Raw genomic sequence first — 26,102 nt, forward strand, 5'->3', positions numbered from 1 at the left:
AAGTGGACTATAAAATACCAACTCTGACCACAGAAAGTGCAAGTGTTACACCAGCTGGAACCGGGACAAATACAAACGTGAAAGCACGCGCACATCCTCCAAACGGCGACACATTTCTCCTCTAACGGACTCTAAACGGGATCAAATGTGCAGAATTTGCCACTCGGTGAGAAAATAAAGTCATTTCAGGCGTCTATGTACGGTGTCGCGTTAAGGTCACTCGCTGGCTGCCTGAATTCCCCTCTTTGTGTTTACACATCCGGGTTTCCCTGTTTGCAGCCCATTCCCCATTTAGAAGCCATTTTGGACACAGATCAGTAACATGCATGTAAACCCCGACCGACCTCCCGACGCAGCGGTGCTACTATTCAAGTGAATAACCTTAAAAAAGAGCGCTCAGCTTTCGTCTCGGATGATTTAACGGCTTCCCACTCGGCTTTTGGATTCACTTCCGACGCGAAATGCTGCACCTATTAGCGGACTAACAGTGTGGCAGTCAATTAATCGCTCCTATCTTTTTTTTCTTGCAACATTGTTGCAGCGTCGCGGCTATTGACACGCGCTGTGGTGGTTAGGCTGCTGGAGGGACCGGAGGCCTGTGGTCGTTTTGATCCTGGACTGATGTTTTGGACAACCTGAGTTTTAATGTTCGCGACGGAAAGCGGGGGAAATCTCTGTCCTGTATTTAAATCGGAACATGTCTTTTTCATGGCTGACTTGTTCACTTCTTCTGGGAACTTTATGCGCAGGTAAGCCGCTATTGTTGGTTCCGAATTTGCAACAGTTTTTCCCAGTCTCGTGCAAACAACACACATTTCTGTTTTTTATTTCTGTGTATCCGTCCGCCAGTGGAATTTCGCCCCGAGTTGTCATTTTGCTAGTTGTTTTAAACTTTGTTACTGCGGTTCAGTTTTATTGTCTTATCCTTATTTCCCCTTTTCTGTGTTTGTCCCCGAAATTCGCTGCTACAACGCCCCCCCCCCCTTTCCCTTCCCTTCTGAAGCATCTCACCTAGCTAGCTGCAAACAACTCAACCCCGTCTTTTAATTCTTGAAATTGACTTAAAAACAGGCAAACGTGAAACTGTTGCGTTGCCCTGGTCTTTTCTGAACAGTGGCAGGAATAGAAGGCAGCAGCTGCATCAACATCCTGAAACCTTAGAGGCTCCATCTCAGGTCTGGACTCTTGTTTGTGGTCACAGCTCTGAACAAGAGCCTTTGAAAAACACACTCCTCCTCTTGAAATGGTTTTCACAAATCAATGGCGTTTGATTAGAAGAGACAGCAGCTGCTCCTGGTGTTGTTGTCTCAAGTCAGGTCTTTTTACCCTGGATTGAGGTTACTTGTTTTGTTGTTCCACAGCTCCATTACCAAACACAGTGACTTGGAACCACGTGAAACTAAGCATAGGGCTTGTTTTTCTTTTGTTTGGGATATTTTTCCCCCTCCCATGTCAACTAATATGGCCGATTTTTATTCACCCAGGGAATAACTCTGCCCCCCAGCTATAGTAGGTATCCTCTTCACCTGCTGGGTTACACTTATTTTCACAACAATCGCATCCTTTCTTCTACACCTTCAACATTTTTTTTACTTCTTCCTTTTTATTGTGGTGAAAATTTCATTGAGGCGCAGCTGTCTCTGGTGTTCCAAACAGCCCCGGCCTAATGCCTTTATGGTTTATAGATTAGAGCTTGTGGAGTGTATAGTAAGCTGCTTCTCCAGAATTCATGTTGTTGTTGGTGTAAGCCTCAGTAAGTGACACAGGGAGGGGGGTTGGGGAATGATCTTGTAGTAAAAGTCCTCCCAGATCATGTGACCACAGATATCAGAAATGCCATCTCGGCTCAATGGAGCATTGAGCATCTCTGCCGCTGTGTATATAGCCTCCATGTGTGTGTTTCTCTGCCCTTTCCGTCTATAATAACCAGCATGATGTTTGTTCATTGCCTGCATACCTGTGTGCCATAATGAAGTCTATTATACCCTGCTGGATAACTAAATGTATGTGCGCCTGGGTGAGTGTGGATATGTGTGAGTGTGTGTGTGTGTGTGTAATGGGTTGGTGGGGGTAACACTGGGGGATGGGCAGCCTCCTATAGGCAGGGATTTAAAGAGACAGGCACTATTTTTTCCCTCTGAACAAAGATTAGGCACAAATGTCCAAGAGGTATTGTGAATGGCGTGTGGAGCCTGTGCTATCTGCTCTAAACGTTAATCAAAATCCTTTACATATTCTTCCAGTGAGTCCAGTGTGAAATCCTCTGAGAGGAATAAAGAAATCCCTGTTTTTTTTTTTTTCTTTTTAAGCAGAAATAGTGCAAAAAGGAAGAGACTAACAGCTATTGTTTTTATGGGTTTGGTTAGCAAAACTTTCTACTAAATGACAGTAAAAGAAAAGAAACAAAAAGGGTCTTATCTATCTTTCCAGATGTGTCACATTCAAGCTGAATCCTTGAGTGCTTATCTATAGAAGTAGCTCACCAGTGTGTCGTTCTATAGCACGGCAGGGCATATCATTGTTTTTTGTAGTTAATTAAATTCTGTCAGTTCCCCCCTTTTTAAGTTTTTGAAAAGATCTGTACTGAATGGGATTACTACTACTCGGGAACAATTTCGTAGCCCAGAGGAACTCCCTTTTTACTACAGAGAGCTCCCAACCTTGGCCGGATGCCAAAGTGATGATGGAGTCTCTCTGTTGCTCAGGAGATGTTTCTTGTGGCACCATATGTCCATGCTTCCTTTCTGCTGTTGAGTTTCAATTCATTACACGATGTGAGCTGACTGAGGCATTCTGTCCATCCCATCCCAGGGTACAGCCTGGGCGAAGCAGAGACCCGGGAGTGTGTGTACTACAATGATAACTGGCGTACGGAGAGGACCAACCAGAGCGGCTTCGAGCGCTGCGAGGGGGAGAAGGACAAGCGACTGCACTGTTATGCCTCCTGGCTCAACTCCTCAGGGACCATCAAGTTGGTGAAGAAAGGCTGCTGGCTGGACGACTTCAACTGCTACGACAGGTCAGGTCGCTGTGCGAGGTCACCGCGCTAGTGCATTTACATTTATATTTTAGGTGTCTGTCTTGTACCCAGTGTGAGTGGCAGCCAGTACATGAGGAAAACAGAACTGGGTGTTTGAATGTAGTGCATTACAGTGATATTTCACTGACCTGGGACAGAACAGGGATGGAAATAAAAGGCCTAGTGCCAAAAAGGTTTGTTCATCTCACAAAATTTGGGTAAAAGGTCTGGTATCAGCCTTACAGGTGCCAGAGTTTGTTGTTTTTATGTCTTTTTGTAGCTCTTCAATTCTAAAATCTTGGTTAGGTTTGGGCTTAAACGCAAACCTCACCTGTTAGAAAGCAACCTGTGCTTTTTACCAGTATGTTTTTTCAAGCCTGCCAATACGGCAGGGGGGAAAAAAAAGATAAACTGAGGTTTTTTACTTAATACAGTTTCCAAAATTGATATGTGTTCTTGCTGGAGACTTTTCTTCATGAATAAAATATGCTTTATTCAGTGTAAAATTGTTTGTATTTTTTAACAAATGACACATAGACCCCATCTCAAGTATTGCTATTCTCTTCGTTGAAATTGAACATTACAGTTTGTGAAGAAAACTTTTGAAAGGCTTTATTCTCCTTGAGTTCATGTTTTAAAAAATCTATTTTAATAGTGATTTCTGTTTCCGACATTGCCTAAAAAATTTGAAATCAAGGATCCACTGACAGGTTTTTTTTTTTAATGTTCAGGCCTGATAGACTTACTAATATTCAAGGACACTAAATAAAATAAACCAAAACTGATATTTGGGACTGATATACATGCAGTAAATATTAAAATGTTTGAATCTTGTGGAATAACACTAAAGTCAATGTAAAGCTTTGTTGAAGTGCCTTTAAGGTCACAGTCAAATCAGGTCAAGTACAGTTTAGTCATATTTTGACAGTATTTATTTCTATAATCCCTATAAGAAATGTGTTTGTAGTCTATGACTTGTGATATCAGTGTGCTGTGAGGAGGACTTCTAGAAATCACAATGTTGTAGCTGAAGAGTCTGGCAAAAAATCTGATCTTGTAATGTGTCATCTGATCAATAATACACAATAAAGAGACACATTTCGGTCATCTATTAAAAAAAAAAAAAAAACAACCTAGTCTGCTGCTCATTGCTGCAATTGTCTAAACTTTAGAAATATGACATAATACACAGAGTTTTCAGATTCTGAACATTCATTTTAGTGCATATACAAGAATAAAAAGCACATGACTAAGGTAAGCCTATATGGAGTATATGTGTTGAGAAGTAGGGTTGGAGGTTTTAACCAAGAATGTTATAATGAACATGTTTATACCAGTCTATATTGATAGTTATTGCAAAGGAAACAAGGGATTTGATTGTGGTTCTAAACTGTTCTTTATCAAAGCAGCAATGATTCATCATCAACTTGTTGACTACTTGCTAATTATAACTAACTATAATTAATAACTGCTTTCAGTAATTAAAAAAAAGTCAAAGTTGTGTGCTTGCAGCTTCTTAAACATGACTATTTCCGGTTTCTTTCCTTCAGTGAATATCTTTTGGTTGCTGATCAAATGGCAACAATGATCAAAACGACATTCATGGACATTATTTGGAACTTAAGGAAACACTGCTTTTTTATTTTAATTAATGTATTTCCTGGCAAACTATTACTTGATTAATTGAGAAAACAAGGATCAGACTGAATGGCAAATAATGGTTTGTTTCAATCCTATTACTTTGAGTCTGAACATGACAAATAAGGGAACATTTTTGACTTGTTAGAGTTACAGAATTTAGGTTTAAAGATAAAATATTAAAATCAACTTGAAATAAAGTAAAATAAAACTGACACTTTTTGAAATTGTTTTAGCTGACGGTATAAATAGAATAATTCATGCATATAGATGTGTACAATCTTGTCGTAAATTGAAATAAGACTTACAAGAAAACGCAAGCATATGTAAACTCTATTCTGAGTGTATAGTATGATAGTATGTTCCTGTTATGTCTCTAAATCCACAGTGGTATAAATAAAGGTCATGAAACCAGATATAAACTTGAAGGCTTTTTATGTACTGTGTGCACACATGCGAGCATCCAGACCAGCCCAATCCTGAGCACACGCTATTGAGTATAAATTATTCAGAATGTTATACAATACAAACCATTCGGCCAGTCACAGGAAAATTAAGTTTCCAGTCCCGATATGAAAATATTGGAGGTTATTTTTCAGAAGTAGGTATTTCTGTCAGCCAAAGTGGCCAGGCAGCATAACCCTATTTATTCTTCCTGGAAATAACCAGATAGTCTGCGTCCACAGTGCAGAGTACAGCTCAGTGTCCACAGGCTGACGATGGCAGACAGATATGGTGGCACCAGGCCACTCAGGATGAGAATTTTTAAAATGAGCTTAAGGCTTCATCAGCAGGCACAGCAGAGTGGAGTGGATCCATTGAACTCTGCTTGTTAATCTGTTAGTTCAAGTGTTTGAACAAGTCGGAGACCTTCGGTGGCTCACAGAGGCGAAACAGAGGAAAGATCGTCAGGACATGTCGCACAAAGAGTTTACAACTTGTTAGCAGTAAAATATATGTTCTCTGGAGCTCCATCCTGAACACCTGAGTATGTCACTCAGACCTCACCTCCCTGGCCTGTGTGCTGATAGATATGCATATCACTTCTGTTTGCAAAGGCCAAATGTGATGTTTTTAAGCTGGCGGGTGGCAGTGATGCACACACAAGTGCTAAGTCAGTTTGAAATTATTCTTAAAAGACACAAAAACCTGAAAATGTTGTAAAACAAGCAACAAAACGACAAAAAAAGATTTTCTGTGAGCTAAATTGAGTTGAAACAGTTATTTGTGCTGTTAAGCTTAATCTTTTTTTATTGAACCTGACACTTTCCAAGCAGCGGAACATTAAAAGATAATTAGTAAAATGAAGTAAAATATTGCAACATATTGTTTTCTAGCTGAGAATGTGAACAAAATAAACCCTATAGACCAGGGGTGTCAAACATATGGTCCACGGGCCAAAACTGGCTCACCAAAGGGTCCAATCTGGCCCCTGTGATGAATTTTCAAGTGCAAAAATTACACTGATGATATTAAGGATGTTAAACTCCTTTTAGTTCAGGGGCCACATACAGACTAATATGATATCAAGTAAAATAATATCATAATAATCTCTAAATAATAGCTCCACTTTTTCTTCTTGGTTTAATGACACTTTCCAAGCAGCAGAGCATTAAAAAGTGAAAAAATTGTTGACATTATTTATAGGTTTTGCTATTATTTTACTGGTCCACCCACTGGAGATCAAATTGGACTGATTGTGGCCCCTGATGTGAAAGCATAATATTAAATTATAAATATATTTACATTAACAAACTATCCTTTAACAATAAAAAGTGAATAACCTGAACAAATATGAACAGCCTGAAATGTCTAAAGAAAATTAAGTGTAATTTTAGCAATATTCCACCTCTTACTAAATGTTTTATGCCTCTGTCGATCTGATCTGTAATGCACATATGAAAATAATAAGTTGAGGCATAATATTGTTAAAATTGCACTTGCACACATTTGTTTTTTTCAGGTTATTCACATCTTTAGTTCATAAATTTTCATAATTTAATTTTGGTTTTTTTGCATTAAAAGAAGGAGAAAAATTTGTAGTTGCCATCATTTGAGGTTATTATGCTAGTATTTTACTGGTCCGGCCCACTTGAGATTAAATTAGGCTGAATGTGACCCTTGAACTAAAATGAGTTTGACACCCCTGCTATAGAAACAAAACAATAATAATATAACTTTATACATGACTGTCAGATCCATTTTTATTATCACTCAGTATCATGTATCCCTATGAGCTTTTGAAGTTTTCATACATAGTAGATTGTGCCATCTTAAGCAGTTCTTAAGGATAAAAAGACATAAGAATAGGGGAAAATTTTAGAAATGTTGAGATACTGAATGAATGGTAAAATCCCATAATACAGAATGTGGATCTAAGACCACTCCATGGTCCGCCAGGCCCATCAGGCTCATCGTTGTCTGGGAGAACCAGAGCAGCCTGTCCTGTCAAAACCAAGTCCAGAACGGCAGCTCTTTATGCCAGTTCTCCGTGCTGAAACGGTTTGATTTGCATTGTTTCCAGTTCATTAAAAAGGACCACTCAGCTGATAGGAAGGCCAGCGCTGTAATGTAATGATAATAGTTTCATATAAGGCAGTCAGTGCTTGAATAAGTATGTACTTCCACTTACACAGAGGATGTCAGATGAGTCGGTGGTCTGTATTTGTTATATACATTTGCACTTTCACTACTGAAAGAATACGCCAAGCCCAGCTGGGAATGTGGTCCATACGGTTAATTCTCACTACATCTCGTATGCATTCACACCAGTGCCTACACATCAAATTACCCAAAATGCATGTTAATACCAGCTGTGAACACGGCCTCTGACCGACCTGCACTTTTACATAAATGAAGTGACAGCGGCTGCATATTGATCAAGATCAGCATGTGACTGCTCTAAACCAAAAGCAGGGTTTTAAAAAGACTTTCTTGATTGTAGGGAAAATTGCTTGAACCTCAAGTGCTGTGATTATGGCTAATTTAATCTGAGTGAAAGGCTGTATGAAGTAATGAAGAATGGTGAACAGATGGGCACTTTTGATTAAGTTATAACTAATTGAGACAAAGATGAATTGTGGTAGTTAAGGGGGAAAGAGATCTGCAGCTTGTTAGAATATTTGCTCACAGCACAGTAATGGTCCCTCGAGCTCCTAATTAATAAGGTTAAAGAGACAATGTATTCTTGTATTCTGCTAAATGAAGTACATGTGGAGTACATTGTCGATATTACCTGCTGCCAGTAACACTGCATGTTTGTGAAAGCAGAATCCATACAGTAAACAACCTTTGTCTCTAGTGTCTTTGTAGCTCTAGTTTGACAATAATAATGCATGTCTGTCGCTTCGCTGTTGTAGGCAAGAGTGTGTCTCCATGGAGGAAAACCCTCAGGTCTTCTTCTGCTGCTGTGAGGGCAACTATTGCAATGAACGATTCACCCACCTTCCTGACATGATTGGCAGCGGCAACCGAGGTAAATACATCCCACATGCAGCACAAACAACAAAAACGAAGGGATTTCTACTCAGATTAGCGGGAGGGCAGCTTAGTGATACAGGATGGTTTTTCAGTTTTTCTCTTGTAAAATGCAGGTGAGCACATCGTAGTTTTTAAAATCTTTACATGCATTCCTTTGTTGCATCCTATTCATTTTACGGGAGGTCTCAGGGTCAATGAGGGTCAACTTGTGATGCCGCCAACATGTCATGACACTGTAAATATTGTGTGCCTCCTCGACAGTGAAAATCCGACCTCCACCTCGAGTGCCATCCCTGCTCAACGTGCTGGTGTACTCCCTGCTGCCTCTCTGCGTGCTGTCCGTGGCCCTGGTCTTGGCCTTGTGGATGTACCGTCACCGGAAACCTCCCTACGGCCACGTAGACCTGAGCGAGGTGAGACGAGCATCCCGCAAATGTTTTACTACATCCATCATCAAACATCACATCCTTAGGCTTTTTACGGTTATAGCACGTCTAAACAATGGATCAGGTCATGAAGTTGACATGATTATTAACCCTTTAGCCCCTGATGTGTCTGTGGTGAGCGTTCTATATGTATGATTTATTTTAAATATTCATAAAAATTCAACCATTTGCTCATTAGTTAAAATTTCAAAACATGCTGATAGAATAGATGTTGCGCTTTCCATAGACATCTGAGCATGCTCAGTGCACCCCCTGTCACCTGTGGAATGAGAGACAAAGCAAAGTCAAAAAAATTAAAGAACAAAATAAATCAGATTAACATGTATACATGCAGGAAGACATCGGAGTACTGGGGAGAAATTCAGGTGTGTTAATCTGATTTCTCATACTCAGATTACTGCTGTAATCTGATACAACATATCAGATTATTCTGTTTAAATGATCACTTGAATAATCTGATAATTTCAGAAATCAGATAATAATTGGAGTATTGGTGTGCATGTAGACAGGCTCACTGACTTGTTCTCTTTGTTCGTCGTTCAGGATCCTGGCCCGGCTCCTCCTTCCCCCTTGGTTGGTCTAAAACCACTGCAGCTGCTGGAAATCAAAGCTAGGGGGCGCTTTGGTTGTGTTTGGAAGGCCCAGCTGATGAGTGAATATGTTGCTGTGAAGATTTTCCCCGTTCAGGTGTGTAAATGTTCTCCCATGCTGGTCTGTGTAAGACTCAGCTCGTTAATTAATCCACTGTGACCTTAACATAACTCTCCATTTTATGCACATGTGCGTACAGGACAAGCAGTCATGGCAAAATGAGCGGGACATATTCATGACTCCAGGGATGCGGCATGAGAATATCTTGCGGTACATTGCTGCCGAGAAGCACGGAACTAACCTTGAGTCGGAGCTGTGGCTCATCACAGAGTTTCATGAGAGGGTGAGAGCACGTCTGCCTATAGTATGTGGTTTATAAATACCCACATATAGCAAATTCATAAGATCCAGCGCTTTAGTATTGACTGGAAACGCTGGACATTCTCCAATAATGTCAGAGGCTTTTATTTACCTCCACAAAAGAGCATAACAGCTTTTATTAAAGAGAGGGTTTTATTACTTGCAGCAGGTCTGCAGTGACCAGTATGTCTAATGTATAGTGAATGTCATTGCATGGATTTATTGCTACATTATGCTTGTACTTGAAATAATACGGCAATTTACTCCTCAGTGATAAAATGGCCATTATGCAACTTGTTGATTTACCTTGTCAACGAACGTATTAATATGTTAAAACTAGATAGAACAGTAATTGCCATAACGGCAAATGGGAAATGTAGAAACATGTAATGACTTGCTAGTGTTGCACCTTATCTGTGGCTTGAACACAAATGTGTGTGGTTATTGTCTCAATGCCATCAGTGTCAGATTAAATGCATTTTATTTGTGCCAGTGCTTTTACTAATATTTAACGCAGTAGGTGATGGATTTTGATGATGAGTTTCCTTTAGAAAGGCTAATGATTTTTCCTTTTCATTTTGGGGGAGAAGAACTATTGTTAAATGGATGTTTTGCTCTATTGTTAATCTGTGCTCCTTTATGCATGGCCAGGGCTCGCTAACGGACCACCTGAAGGGTAACACTGTGACCTGGAGTGAGCTGTGTCACATAGCAGAGACTATGTCCCGGGGCTTGGCCTACCTCCATGAGGACATTCCCAGCTACAAGGGAGAAGGGCCCAAACCCACCATCGCACACAGGTAACAGAAGCATGATGACACCTTGGCTGACATTAACCCTTTAACACCTGACGTGTCTGTGGTGAGCATTCTGAATGTATGATTTAGTTTAAGTATTCATAAAAATTCAACCATTTGCTCAGTAGTTAAAATTTCAAAACGTGCTGCTAGAATAGACCTTGGTCTTTCCATAGACATCTGAGCATGCTCAATGCACCCCACCCCCCACCCCCCGTGGAATGGGAGGGGGCGAGACTGACTCACTATAAAAATAAACATTTTGGTCATTTTTTTTACACCGTTTACCTTGCCGTTTGTTGTTTTTACTGTTTGCAATGTTGTGGTGATTTTCTTTCTTTTTTTTTTTCTTTTTTTTTTTTTTAAACTGTTTTTACCGAGTTTTAACCGTGGAACTGTTTTTTGGAGTTCAGCAAAGTATCAAAAAGCAGCTGGACTGATTTAGGCCCACAACAAAAACTACTGGGCCAAACTTCAAATACTTGTTGTTCAGTGTGTTCCAGTTCACAGTTCATGGTCAACATCCTAAATCTCTTATTGATGTACATTTTGAGTGCCTTATTTAGTAAAAACCTGTAAAAGTTCAATTCCTGGTTTTGTCTTTTTTCTGTTATTCCAGCCTGTTTTGACCCTAAAACACACAGTAAAGAAAAACCACTGAAGAAAAGGAACACAAGCACAAACTCGCAACAGCCTTTATGACGCTGAAACAGATGCAAATTCACAGCAGGACGTTTACCTGAAATAATGTCTCAGGGGTTAAAGGGTCAATGAACATTTTCAGTTATAGTGCATTTTCATCCTTTAGGCTCGTAGGTTAATCTGTGTGGAAAAACAAAATGATACACTGAACATCCGTGTAATTATTTATGCCTTCGTCTCAAATTCGACTCCACAGAGATTTCAAGAGTAAGAATGTGATGCTCCGAGATGATCTGACTGCAATCATTGGAGACTTTGGGCTCGCTGTGCGGTTCGAACCAGGAAAACCTCCAGGCGATACTCACGGACAGGTATGAAATGGCAGAGTTTTCATTTCTACATTGGCTGATGCAAGTTCATCTCATTTTCTGAAACAGTCAAGTCTTTATGTAGTTGTTGTGCAGGTTCTCTGGTTTGAAACAAGTAAATATCTATGAGGTCAATGACTGTGGCCTTGGTAGAATTGTGCAAATTCAACCATATGTGGTCTAAAGTAATTAATTTAGTTTTTGGCCGAAGCCCTCTGAAGTTAATGTTAAAAAAAAACCACAACACTGAAATTCTGAACTTTGACTATAAAGCCATTAGAGAGGCATGTGAAATCAGAAAAAAACATAAACCACAAGCCTTCACTCAATATTCTGTACTCACTAATGTCGCACTCTGTTTTTCCTTCATACACAGTAAAAAATGACAATTAAGTGACATTTAGGCTATTATTACTAAGTGCATGTAAAATTTTAGAACAATTAAATATATACTATCTATATTAACAGTTAATCAGTGTGATGCTTAATGGTAAATGGATATTTATATAGTGCTTTTTACTTTATTGGCTCGCAAACTATACTAAATATTTCAGACAATCTAATTTAACCAGTTTCACAGAGACAGGAATGGAACAATGTGTTATGATGCTCAGAGGTAGATATTTCTATATTCAGTTAATCTCAAAGTGACCATTAGATTTACTTGAATAATTTTAGATCATGCTCTTCACTTTTTAAAGCACAAAAACTCCAACTTTATCAAACCCTCATTAACTTAAGGAAGTCAACACAAACACTAAATTACTGAAACAGTGAGTTTAAAAGGAGCAAAAAAAAACGGCAAACTATTAACTAAAAATTAACAATTGTTAGATTTTACTATTGAAAGAAGATTCGGTCAACGCTTTAATTGTTTAATTCAACTTAATACTTGTTAAAAAAAAAAAAAAAAAACGGGGGGGGGAATAAAAACAAAGAAAAAACATAATAATTGTCGCTGCTTGTGTATTAAGTAAATCTTGCATTTATTTACTGACCATGTAAGAATTAATGCAGCACAGTCACAGTTTTTAGAGTATGTCGTGCTTTTTTTTTTTTTTTTTTTTTTTTTTTTTGGTATTGATATGAAAGTGAATTCATAATGATCATAAGTGTCTTAAAATTCCACTTGTTGACAGCAGAAGACACCCACTAAGATTCAGTGGTATTATGATAATAATTTGGTCAATAATGCACATATTGGCTTCAAAAAATCTCATCCTGAAATCTATTTAAATGATTACTGGAGGGAGCCAAGTGACAAATAGCTCCAAGTAGAACCAGTTTAACAGGCAGCCGGTCAGGATGTTTTAAAGGGGAAAGCAATGGTTCGTTTTGTGTTGCTTTCATTGGGTAATAGTTCAGCAGTACAAGTATCTGATAGATATTAAAAAACGAGACAAAAAAAAACAAAGTTACCAGCGCGGGAAGCCGACATATGACACAGAATTGGCACTAATTTGCATAGACAGCTTCAGAAATTAAAAGACTTTAGCTAAAACATTGCATTATGTTGTTTTCTTGTGTTGTTCAAGACTTGAAAGCAGTGCAGTTTTAATATTTTGACAAGTTGTCATTTTTTGCAAATAAATACATCTTCTTATTGTGTGGGAATGTGTTGTCAGTAGCGCCCAAAATAAATGAACGTGTTCATTTTGTTTGAACACTTACCTATAAAGTCTTGCACTGAGCTGCTTTATTCCTCTTTTTATATATACGATGTACATATTTTTATAGTGTTTATATTTTACCTGACTCAAGAACTACCTACCTAAGTTTCATTATGTGTACAATTAATGACAATAAACATTCTTGAATAAATAATAAAACAAGTGATTTAACTGTTTTCCACAGCTGTCTTTATATATTATTCATAGTTGGTTTTATAGCCGTTTTCCTAATTCTTAAATGTTTAAATGTTTGTCGTGTCCAGGTGGGTACGAGGCGGTACATGGCTCCAGAGGTGTTGGAGGGAGCCATTAACTTCCAGCGAGACTCCTTCCTGAGGATCGACATGTACGCCATGGGCCTGGTGCTGTGGGAGCTGGTGTCCCGCTGCACGGAGACAGACGGTGAGTTAAACAGTGGAGGAATGTGGCCTGGCCCGCGGGTGAAAGGTCACCTGCTGATCAAATAAACGAGTGATTAGTTTTGGTTTCGTCAGGGAGGGCTGAAGGTTAAAGCTGTTACGTGCTTAAATTTAATACAGGTTTAGTTTGTTTTTTTACCCTGTCTCCTTAGAGGTGGAGTGCCATATCTCTGAGTAATGTGATTTCCATCCTGTGGCCTTTACCGCCCTCGTTCAGGTACAGTTGGAGAGTACATGCTGCCGTTTGAGGATGAAATAGGCCAGCATCCCTCCCTGGAGGACCTGCAGGATGTGGTTGTGCACAAGAAGATGCGTCCAGTCATCAAGGACTGCTGGCTCAAACATCCTGTGAGTAACCGTGGAAGAATGGATCCTGCATGTTTCTAAAGCAATGACAGGATGTCAGGCATCCGTTTTTCCACTTAATACAATTCAGTCATCTGGGCCATGGTTCGATGAAATGGTTGTTTCTGAAAGCATGTCACTGTTTGTCAGGTTTCACAAGCCACAGTGTGCAACAAGGCCAGGCAGGCTATAATGCAAGTCAGTCATATAAGAATAAATCCCCAGCATGCATTGTTGATCTGTGCTGCTATTGTGGGAAACAATGAAACAAAATTTTGAGTTGTTCTCTCTGGCTGTCTTTAGTTTGCAAGACAATAGTCGTCTGTATACATATATCACACCATGACAACTGTTTTAGAGCCATGGCCAAATATATTTTGTCATCTTTCATCAAAATCAGAGTGTATACTTGGCTTTCTGAAACACATTTTTAATTAAATATTCTGTGAATTATTTTCTGATTGTCTTATTAATCCTTTGGCTGCTTAAAAATAATTCACATAATTTCTACCATTATTCTTCTATTTACTTTTATCAGTTAAGAGAAAGGGGTCAGTTGACTATTCCTAAAAGAGAGGATGGACAATATTGAGGCACTGAATCTGTGTCTTTACAAACATTCAGTCTAAATCGGCCCACTGTGTGATCTTGAGATGTGCTACAAAAAGAACGGAGGTGGAAAGGAGACTGATCTGAAAGTCCAGGTGTAGATATGAGAGACGAGGAGTTCAGGGACATCAGTAGGACAGAATAACAAGAACCCTATGCAGAAACATATGGAGGTCTGAAAGGGCTGGTGAATATTTTCACCACTTTACCTTCACATGATCCTCAAACTGTCACAGTCCACCAGCCTGGTTGTGCTACTGTAGGACTTTGATGTTTTAACACATTAATTCAGATCCAGACCAACAAATGACAAGTCCATCACGACAGTAGTCATTTTGTTATTTATGTATTTTTTTAAATTAAAAAATCATGAAATAGTTATCTCAAATGGCTGACTGTATACATGCACACTAATACTCCCCTCACTATCTAATTTCTGGAGTTATCAGGTTATTCAACTGATCATGAAAACAGCATAATTGGATATCATTAGCCTCATAGCATAAATGCCTGTGTCATATTTTCGGCCAAATTGTGATATCTGCGTAACTTTACTCTCCTATCACTGCTGATTCATCACCTTATGCTATGAGGTTGATGTTATGCTTTATCAGATAAGGGTAGAGAAATCAGATCAAAACACCTGGATTTCTCCCCAATACACTGATGTCTTCATGCATGTTAATCTGATTTATTTTGTTCTTTTATATCTGCACATGCATAAAATCATTGAAATCATAGAAAATGGAAGTGACATACTCAAATGTGAGTGGAGGACATGTTTGATTCTACCATCACAATGTACATACATACTCTGAAAGAAATCCAATAATGGACTGAAATGTCTAAACCAAGGTTTTTCGATTATTGCATTTCTGAAGTGCATGTAAACATGTCAGACCTGATTATTACAATTATTTGATTACTCCCAGTTATTGGGTTTTTGTAATCCATGTAAACAGGGTTAGTGTCAAAATCAAGGTAGAAAGGTTCAGAGGGATTGTAAGATATGGACATGTTGAGTTGCTTTCAGTAAATGCATTTTTTATACAGTGTAAACAAAATATAAAACTGTAATTATGTGACTGTATCACTGATGTCTTGGCAAGATCTCCCATGAGAAAGAGATCCCCCATCTCAATTGGACCAACCTGGTTAAATAAAGGTTAAATAAATAAAAATTGTATCACCACCACTAATGTGTCATCACCGTTAAATCATCATTCAGTTTGCAGCTCTGAAAAAAACATTAAACATAAAATATGACTTATTTATCCTCACCTGTCCAGGGAACACAGATGGAAATCAGCTTGGAGCTAAATCTGGTGCAACACATATTTACAATTACAATGTAAATATAGATATAATATTAAAATCTAAATTTATATATTCACTTATATAATAGCAGATTTATAGTGTATATTTTCTGTCTTCCCCACACTTTATTTTTGTATTTGCTGCTGTCAGCTGTGCATTTTCCCCATGGTGGAATTAATAAAGTCTTATCTTATGTTAATTTACCTTCCCTTCCCCTACCTATCAGCTTAATTACCATGATTATAAACTGACCATTTATCATTTGAAGAGAAGCCATGACACAGGAAACAGGTTGAATTTGACCATTTTTATCCAGACTTGTGTTCCTTTTGTTGATAAAATTTTTTAATACATACTCCTCTAATGCCCTTTTTCGTCGCTGTAGGGTCTGAGCCAGATGACCGAGACCATCGAGGAATGCTGGGACCACGATGCAGAGGCCCGCCTCTCCGCCGGCTGCGTCGAGGAACGCATCGGCCAGATTTCCAGGACGATCAGCAGTACTACCTCAGACAGCCCCGTCTCCATTGTGACATCTCTCACCAACGAGGACCTACCTCCCAAAGAGTCCAGTACCTGAACGGGTGGCACCATCCTTCACCCCCAAGCTCCTGACTTTTTGTGTTTTTTTTTTTTCAAAATCCAAACTCAGCGGATCTCCGTGAATATTTGAAAAAAAACAAACAAACAACTAGCAACATGAATGCAGCTGCTATTTTACCCCAATACTGGTATTATTTTCTGTTTTTAATGTTTCCGGTGTTTAAAGTTGGATCTTACTAACACATCCATCTGCTGTAGTTTTGAATAGTAATAAGCTATGCGATGGGCACATCTGATTACACCCATGTGTCAAATCTTAAATGTCGTCATTACCTCATGTATTTCTTTTGTGTTAGTCCATTTTTATTACCTCATATGTTGTTTTATCTTCGTCATTTTCCTGTCTGGTCATGATCGTCTGCGGCCAAATGAAATGAACCTTGCTCCAAACCTCGGACGATGTGCTGCACACCTCGGAGGAACCGCTTTGAGACTGTTAGACAAATATATTCATCTTCCTCAGGGGTCGAAGCTTCTCAATTTTTTTTTTTTAACTTGAGCGTGCTCCCTTATTTTAAACCTGTGAATGCCTCAGAATGGAAAATGAACAAAAACGGAAGCAAATCGGAGCACAGCTGTTTTAATTGTAAGGGAGGGAGCATCGGACACGTGGACTTTTTTGAAGATTTCGGGACAAGCGGCTTGTCCTCGAGGAACTACCTCTCAGGTATTCAGTAGGCTTCTTCGGAACATTTTTCTCTAATTTGAGAGCCAAGCTATCTAGCTAGCTATCATCGACACATATTCCTGGATTTTTATTTTTAATTGTAGAATTTCAGAGTTACTCCTTTGCCAGTGCCAGGGGCATTGATGAATGCTGTCTGGAGTTGCAATGTTACACATTCTTGATTTTAACAGTGTGTGTGCGCGTGTGCATGTAAGAGTGCGACAGTGTATGGGGGCAATTTAGGTTGCAGAGGATCTGAGACTAAACTCTGAATTTAAATTTACAAGAATAATAGAAAGAAAATAAAAGTCTAAAATCATGACAAACTCACATTTGTACAAGGGGAATAAGTTTCTCTGCCACAAGTTTGCAAGAAAAAAAACTTACCCACAAAGGCTTTGTCACTTTTTGTTACAAACTCATGTCTTTAATCATAGTTTGGTTTTTTGCTTTCACTAACACTACTTCGCTACGTTTAATGACAGATTATGCATAAAACCCAGTAAGTCTGGTCGCTTATCGTCCTCTTTCTCACAAATTGAAGGTTTTGAGAGTTTCCATGTTTTGTCTCCTAAAGGCACAAACTCTAAATTTGTTCCTTTATTTCGGCTTTTGTTCAGGCGTCAAAACTAGTTGATTAAATTAAGAAAAGATTACGTGCACAACCCATTCACCGAGTGAATTCTTGTTCAAATCTGAGCTTTTATTTAGTAAATTTGTGACCTCAGTTGCAAATAATAAAATATTATTATTGTTATTTTTAATCATTTTAGTACATTGTTTACTTCAGTCTTAGTCCGGTCATATGTAGGTTCCAGAACTAGCTGGTTATGTTCAAGGAAAGATCACTTGTACAACACATTCAATTAGTAATTGTTCTCTTTTGGCTTTTTTTCTTTTCTGACTTAAACTATTCCATTTTTTCCTCCTAAATTAGAAATGTTAATCATACTTTGCTTATGTTTAGTATCAAAACTAGATGGTAACGTTTAGGAAAAAAATCATGACCTGTTCAGATACGGAATTCTTTTACTCTCTTACAGACTTTTCTTACAAATTTACCACTTTAGTCTGAAGAATATTAAAGTACTTTTGTAATTTGGGCTTTAATCGCAGTTTATTGTTAATTGTTAACCACTAATTCTAATTCTGCAAATTTATGACCATTTTTGTCTCGCTCGCAAAATTTTTGACTCAAGTCTCTGGGAAAATCTGAGGTTTTTCTTGTAAATGTGCAACGTTAACCTGTTTTGCTTACGTTTAGGAATCAAAGCTGGTTTAACATTCAAGAAAATACTTATGCAACCTATTCAGCCACTAACCATGTGTTGTCTTGTGAGCTTCTTTTCTTGTAAATTTGCAGATTTCAGAGTTTCTTTTTTTTTTTTTTTTTTTTTTTTTTTTGTCCCCTGGCTCATAGAAATCGCCTAAACTGGTTCCCCTGCACCATCGAACTGGAGTGTATGTATGTATGTATGTATGAGAGTGAATGGAAATGAGATGGATAGAGCATGTGGGCAGGTAATTGGGGGTTTGTACTTGTGAGGGCCATACTTGAGTAAGCAACATGTCTGTGTGTTTTTTTTTTGTTTTTTTGCGTCTGTGTATTTTTTTCTTTTCCCCTTCGCCGTCGTTGGTTGAATAGACTCAGTCGGACACCGGTCCCCAGATACCTCACTCACTGTATGTCATGCAAGGAGAGCTCAAATGGTTGCCTTTGTCTCAAATGCAATGCCATAGTTGTACCATAACATAAATTTTACCATACATTGAATGTCCGTTATGCTGCTGTGACTATTCCACGATACTCAAGGATATGTAGATGTACATGTATTCTTTGTTAATATAACTCTAACATGTGATAACTATCCATGATATTATGTGAGGCTAATATTCTGTTTTTCTTTTCTTTTTGTTTTTTTTTTCTTCTTTTGACTGGGTAAGCCCTCAGTTGCTTACTCCTCCAGACTGACCTCAGATATTCTGACAAGTACCTCAGGCTTTTTCTACATGTATATCAAGTTGTGTTATGTATTTTATTGTGTTTTAGTAGTCGAGATATTTTATTGCCGGTCGGGCCTCTTTGTCTGTGGAGATTTTTCTTTTTAAAAAACAAAACAAAACAAACAAAAACAAAACAAAAAAAAAAAAGCAAGAGCCTGACCAGTTGGTGTTATAAAATGCTGTACAAACCTAAAAGAAGAGAGGCAGATTCTTGTAAATAGACCTGGACACACAGTGCTGAACACAGATCTGGTTTTATACGAACACATAATCAGGGCATTACTGTTGTCATCTCACAGAAAGAAAGGGATTTGTCAGTTCCACCCCTACATATTTATGTAATTTTGACAACTTTAGCCCAGTAGATGTTTTTTTTTTTTTTTTAATATTGATTTCCATGAATAATGGTATCAGTTGCTCTGGATCAGAAGCTGTGTTAGGTAGCACTTGCATTAGAAAGCTTATTGTGTATATCATCGAGAAAAAAAAAAAGAGAAAAATTTTTTGGTGTGGGTGGCTTCTGTGACCGGCCCCTTTTGCCGGAAATGCCAGTTTAAACAGTATTACCTCAATATTAACCCGCTGATGTGATGTTCAGACCTGTAGTTTTAGCCACATTGGAACAAGACACAGGCTCATCTGTTGTGCTTTGAATAGTGCTGTGGAAAGATGGTGATTTTTTAACAGTGGTCTGTAACGCTTGCTCGTGTGCAGTTTTGGTAAAAGAACGTTTAAACAAGAAGAAAAAAAAAAAAGACATCCATCAAAACGGAATGATTTTCTAGTGTTTGAAACCATCAGTGTGTCTAACTACGACTGATCGATGATGCATCCCCATTAGGATTTGTGTAAAACAGTGGCACATGCGTGGTCCAGGGGTCCAGCAATATTTATTATACAGCAATAGTCATTTGAATATCATACTTCGAGTCATTTAACTGAGCTGTGACTTCGCAGTTTTCTTCTGCAGATCAATAAAAAAAAAAAAAAATTGCATCTCCACACCCAGATCATGTTCCGATGAGGCATTTATTTACTGGTGGCCCAGAAACGCCATGGGTTCTGAATATTTTGTATGCGAGCTGACTGATAGTGACCCAGGTGCTTTCACGTATTGTGCCAGAAAAAAAAAAGGAACAACAAAAAAAAATTTAAAAAAACAACAGCGATCAAGCCGTAAAATCTGCCGTGATCGGTTGTTTTTACCTCCAAATGCTGTCTTACACCAAGCTCTTCTGAACAGAAAAACCAGTTACCTCATGCAGTACCTCGTTAGTGACACTAACATGGAGTCAGTCTCATCTTCAAAAAAAAAAAGAAAAAAAACAAGAAAAAAATCAATTATGTATATATTTACTTGACAAATGTAAAGGGTTTCTTCCTTTTCATGTGTGAATCCTGTGAAAGCAAAATCCTTTTTATTATTTTTCTTTTGATTTACAGTCAACATATTGTTCATTTCTCATTGTGCGAGTGGATGGATGTTTGACTGAACTGTGTGACCTTCCCTGTGGATGTGAACTGTGTGTGTGTATGTGAGTGTGTGTGTGTGTGAGCGAAATGTGTCGGTTTCACTAAAAAAAAATGGTGTGAATGAAAACTTTATCTGTGCGCGGAAATGCTTAGAAATATAAACTAGAAGAGAATACATCCATCTTTTTGTATATTAAAATAAAGACAAACACTGATTAACCATATAACTGGTTCCTGTTTTTATTACTTTATGAACAAACTAAACCTTGATAATAAATTCTTTTAAGTTTTTTATGGTGCATTGTTTTGTAAAGTTTTACTTCATTTTTACTTTAAAATAAAAACAAGAGGGCAACAATATGAGAAAAAGAAGCAGTATTTAATGATCTATGTCAGAGGTGTCAAACATGTGGTCCACGAGCCAAAACCGGCCCACCAAAGCGTCCAATCCAGCCCGTGGAGTGAATGTGTGAAATGCAGAAATTACACTGGCAATATTAATGATCAAAGATGTTAAAATCATTTTAGTTCAGGTTCCACATTCAGACCAGTTCGATCTCAAGTGGATCAGATCAGTAAAATACTATCATAATAACCTGTAAATAATGACAACTCCAAATTTTTCTCTGTTTTAGTGAAAAAAGGAAAATTATACAAAAATGTTTACATTTGCAAACCACCCTTTCACAAAAAAATGTGAATAACCTGAACAACCATCTACAACCTGAAATTTCTTTACTTTTTTTTTTTTTTTTTTGGTAATTTTAATATTCTGTTACTAAATGTTTTGTGTATTTGTGGATCCACTGTGATATGTAAGTTGTAATGCAAATGTGTAAATGATAAACTGAGACATAATTTTGTTAAAACTGCACTTTTTAAAAAAAAGAAATTTCAGGTTTAACATGATTGTTCAGGTTATTTACATTTTTAAAGGATAGTTTGTAGATGTGAACATTTTCATAATGTAATTTTACTTGACTTTTTTTTTTTTTTTTTTTTTTTTTTTTTACTTCACTCTGAAAAGTAGATAAAATTTTGGAATTGACATTATTTTATAAATTTTTATGGTATTTTTTACTGGTCTGGCCCACTTGGGATCACATTGGGTTGTATGTGGCTCCTGAAGTGAAATGAGTTTGACACCCCTGATATACAGTATATAGTAACTATTTACTGATATTAGAAACAAAAAGAATTAGACCTGTTCTTCCTTTGAAAACATACTGGCTTTTTTTTCTACAAAGACATACAACGGCTGTATTTGCCCTGATATGAATAACTTATGCTTCACCTCTCATAGTAAACAACATACAAGGCAGTTGATTCCCACCATATGCAACACTAAAGCGATGAATTGATAATTATAATGCAATAACATAAAGATGAACATCTGGACCATTTCTACATGAGTTCCCACAATGCATAACACACAGATATCCCTTTCATTAAGATGTATGATTTTAGGTGTGCACATGGGTTCAATGGTCGTGCTTGTACACTAGATGGCAGCAGTAGCTCCACTGCCTTGGTTTGATATTTCAAAGGTTTTGTGTACAATAATGCTCACATATCAAATCTTTACAAACCAGGATATTGTTTTTTATTACTAAGAAAAGGATGAGAAGTATGATTATTATTAGAGGAAGTAAAGACATTTGGTTGTAATTTTGATATGGGATCTAAATTATCCCAAAAAGATCCAAACAGCCACTGGCAACCAAAACCATCTACTAATGTAAACTGTTTAATACCTGTTGATCCTCTGATCCTATTAGTACATGTAAATAATAGGTGTCAAATGCAGTTTGTCATCTTTTCATGGTCATCAGACATGACCCATTTGGACGTTCAAAGGCTCTGTAGTGAACGTGGAAACACCGTCATCTTCTACAACATTGATTCACCAGTAAAACCCATGGAGTTGGATCAATGACAGCGGGTGGACACACTTGTTTATATGTTCAGTTATTGATATTTTTGCTGGAAAAGTCACTTTTTCTTCCGTTTTTTTTGTGTGTTTTTGTCACAATAACCCTCAACTTTAATCTGAGCTTTTAGGGACATTTTCATGATCAATAAATGAAAAATAGGAAAATTTCTAATATTCACTGAAAAAATGCCAAATACAAAGGATAATATTATAATATATAGTGATAAATCACTTGAGAAAGGTTAAATGGAGACAAAACTTAATTTGGGAAATGCAGCAAAAGTAACACTGGGTGTTTATGGGTGTAAATGGTACATTACAACACAAAATGGTGCATGGTGGGCTGTTACCTCGCATCCAACATGCTGACCTTTAAGTGTGTGGATCAGAGGTGTCAAACATGCGGCCCGGGGGCCAAAACTGGCCCACCAAAGGGTCCAATTTGGCCCCTGTGATGAATTTGTGAAATACAGAAATTACACTGACGATATCAACAATCAATGATGTTAGAATCATTTTAGGTCAATTCAATCTCAAGTGGGTCAAAGCAATAAAACACTATCATAATAACCTATAAATAATAAAAACTACAAATTTTTCTCTCTGTTGTAGTGTAAAAAAAAAGTAAAATTACAGAAAAATGTTTACATTTACAGACTAGCCTTTTGTAAAAAATGTGAATAACCTGAAATTTCTTGAGAGAAGTATGTGGAATTGTACCAATATTCTGCCTCTTACTAAATGTTTTGTGTATTTGTAGACCCACTGTGATCTGTAAGTTGTGATGCACATGTATAAATGACAAGCTAAGGCGTAATATTGTTAAAATTGCACTGATTTTTCTTAAGAATTTTCAGGTTCATATTTGTTCATGTTATGTTCAAGTACGGTTCATAGATGTAAACATTTTCATTATGGAATTTGACTTTTTCACTCAAAAACAGAGAAAAAAACTTTGGAGTTGACATTATTTCTAAGTTCTTATCCTATTATTTATATACTAGTCAACATTTGCTAGGGATCAGTTTTATATTTGCACAATAATTGATGTTGTATAATATTTTGGGTGACTTCATATATTATGTGTGTACTTTGGCTAGTCATGTAAAGAAAAATGTACCAAAAGGTAAAAAAAAAACATAAATTTTTATTGCACTTTCAGGCAAAAGGGTGATACAACCCTAGAAATTAGAGTTCACAACAATTACTCTTCCAATTTTGTTTTCACTGAAACCACTCAGAATGTTCTGAAACACATACGGTGTGATGTCAGTAATGTGTGTGTGGCCACCATCCGCATCCGCAGGCTGTACTCCACTGGGAAAATAAACTGTCAAGTTTCCAGAATTACACCCCTGAATATAGCAAAGTTATAGTCCTGATCCCTAGCAAATGTTTACTAGTGTATTATTTTACTGGTCCGGCCCACTTTATATCATATTAGGCTGAATGTGGCCCCTGAACTAAAATGAGTTTGACACCCCTGGTGAAGATCCTTCTATTTTCCGCTGCTACATACAGTACTGTGAAAAAGTCTTAGGCCAACTTTAGTTTTGTTGTTTTTGTTCAGGGTTGAAATAAGCATACATATTCATTTTTCAGTCTCTCTAATTCACATACAACAAGAAAATACAGAAAATAGGTGCACAGCCTTAACAGACACACAAAAAGCTGAGCTAAATGGATCTAAATGTTAAAGTCAAACATCTGGCATGTGTTGAATGAGCCTTATAAAACATCAGAACAATAATGTACTAAATCTTTGCTCATTTTAACTGCAAAGGGAGGTCACATTTAAAAGTACTTCTTTGGTTTATAGAAGCTGTTTTTACCCTGAAACTTTTGTTTTTACTGCTGTACATACTTCCCATATGTTCCATATTGTATCTTAACACAGAGATTGACAAATGCACACATGTGGCTGTTAGACTTTTACTAAACCAACACACAAAATGTTGGAGTAGGACCGTTACACAGAGCTGTACATCTAAGAGGCAGGTTTTCATTTTACACTGCTTCATATATCGGACATGTTTACTTTTTGGATTACAGTTTTTCATCCCCTTCATGTCCAGTGAAACATCAAGTGTTACTAAATGTGATTTTAAGGATGATAAACTAAAGGATGAAGTATTACTTGAGCTTAAAATTCTCCTCATTCTTAAACTATATAAACTCTTACAAAAAAAAAAAAAAAAAAAAAATCTTGGATTAGCTGGAAAATATAATGCTTAAAACCAGCCTGTGAAATGTGACTCACAGGACAGTGACATTAGAAACACATCAAATATGATGCAGTGATGAAGGTGAAACTCTAAATAGTATATAAAATGATACAAATTAGCTCAACCTTAACATCATATGTAATCATGCAACACTGCCAGGGAGCATTTTACATCTACTATTCATTTTTCTACATTTTTAGAAAAAAAGAAGAACTTCTCCAAGAGTCTGAATGCAGGACTTGTACTGGTGTTGGATTAAATACTTAAGTAAAGGATTTGTCAACTTGTATACTTCCACCACAGTATAAAAAGGCTATTGTTGTGTCACAAATCCCATAGGATAAATTGTTTGGATTTACTGTAACTGTCAATTACCTATTGTTCTTTTCACACATTCAGGGGTCATTGGAGCAATTGAGTTTCCTCTGACGTTATCATTATTATAATACTGACATAGGCTATTCACACTGGCGGGTTAAGGCGGGAATGAAATCTCATATTTTATTTGTTTAAATGTTCCAGGTATGACACTTAAACGTACTTTACTATCTCGCTGAAATGGTTTACAACTACTCCACTGTCTACAGCTGTTTCTGACGTTTTCTTTGCGCTTCAAACAGAGTCGCCAAAACTCCTCCAGGTTTCGAAAGCATCACAGGTCAAACCGCTGACAGAGGATAGCCAATCAGAAGGCACCTATCCCGTCATGTGACAAGCCGACAAGTAAATTACGATTGACTTGAGAGTTGCCGATAGTAGCCTTCTTCTCGATGTACAGTGACTCTGAGCGGAGAAGTTATTTTTGCCTGTTGTTGGACGTTGTGTATCAAGCGGTAATGTTTTGGGGTTTTAACTTGCTACGTTGAGAAAAGTTTTGCTCGGATATCGTGGCCATTATGTCGCCGAACAGGTGAGTTTAAATAGCGTATTTTGGCTGTGCCAGCAAAAACAGTTTATGACCGGGGTGGACTTTTTTTCTCGCCGGGGCTGGAGTAGCATCACTGTTTCATCGTAAACCGTCCTGACAAAAACATGTTTAAGTTGCATATTTGTATAGTATTGTGTATGTGTCTTAAATGTACCTCTTTGGGGCTCTTTTGTGGTATTTTATCATTGAAAGTACATGTTTTTATGTATGTATGGTAAAATGCAAATGCTTGTTTTTTTGTCTTGTTTTCTACAATCTTAGCTAGCTAACTTTACTTCAAAACATCGTGCAACACTTCAACAATGTTAGATGAAGACATATTACATTTATCTGAAGTTTACAAAAACACGTTTAATTACTTTAAATGACGTTTATGTGAGACTAGGCGACCGTTAACTGCTTACTGTAAAGTCAATACTGTATGCATTACAGTAAGAAGGGAGTGAATAATAATCTGAGACAGATGTAATGTACTGTATATTTGTTGTTAAATGGGAAATCTGGTGTAATTTGTGTTAACTAGGTATTCCATGTGCCTGTTACATTGAATAGGTTGGAGAACAGGATG

At 37.5% G+C, this 26,102-nt stretch overlaps 2 protein-coding genes across 2 annotated transcripts in view; both read left to right on the forward strand.

Moving 5' to 3' along the window:
* The first annotated feature begins 697 nt into the window (after positions 1-697).
* On the forward strand, positions 698-20,672 carry acvr2ba (activin A receptor type 2Ba). The gene is made up of 11 exons (XM_030160569.1): positions 698-749; positions 2,812-3,019; positions 8,017-8,132; positions 8,399-8,550; positions 9,127-9,270; positions 9,374-9,517; positions 10,186-10,334; positions 11,230-11,344; positions 13,275-13,413; positions 13,648-13,778; positions 16,087-20,672. The coding sequence occupies exons 1-11, from the start codon at positions 698-700 to the stop codon at positions 16,279-16,281; spliced, it is 1,545 nt and encodes a 514-aa protein (XP_030016429.1). The 3' UTR covers positions 16,282-20,672.
* A 4,685-nt stretch (positions 20,673-25,357) lies between these two features.
* Positions 25,358-26,102, forward strand: part of LOC115437343 (rho GTPase-activating protein 29-like) — a 55,206-nt gene continuing 54,461 nt past the window's right edge. Inside the window, exon 1 of the mRNA XM_030160566.1 lies at positions 25,358-25,516. The gene's annotated coding sequence lies outside the window, so the exon portion shown is untranslated. The remainder of the gene's footprint in view (positions 25,517-26,102) is intronic.

This window comes from Sphaeramia orbicularis, chromosome 17 (assembly GCF_902148855.1).
Source record: "Sphaeramia orbicularis chromosome 17, fSphaOr1.1, whole genome shotgun sequence".
In the NCBI taxonomy this organism is placed as follows: Eukaryota; Metazoa; Chordata; class Actinopteri; order Kurtiformes; family Apogonidae; genus Sphaeramia; species Sphaeramia orbicularis.

Bases quoted from the DNA above. Each gene is read 5' to 3' on its own strand.
- acvr2ba (XM_030160569.1), top strand. From the start codon at position 698: ATGTCTTTTTCATGGCTGACTTGTTCACTTCTTCTGGGAACTTTATGC. The intron at 750-2,811 runs GTAAGCCGCTAT...ATCCCATCCCAG, and splicing joins TCTGGGAACTTTATGCGCAG to GGTACAGCCTGGGCGAAGCA. The intron at 11,345-13,274 runs GTATGAAATGGC...TGTCGTGTCCAG, and splicing joins CAGGCGATACTCACGGACAG to GTGGGTACGAGGCGGTACAT.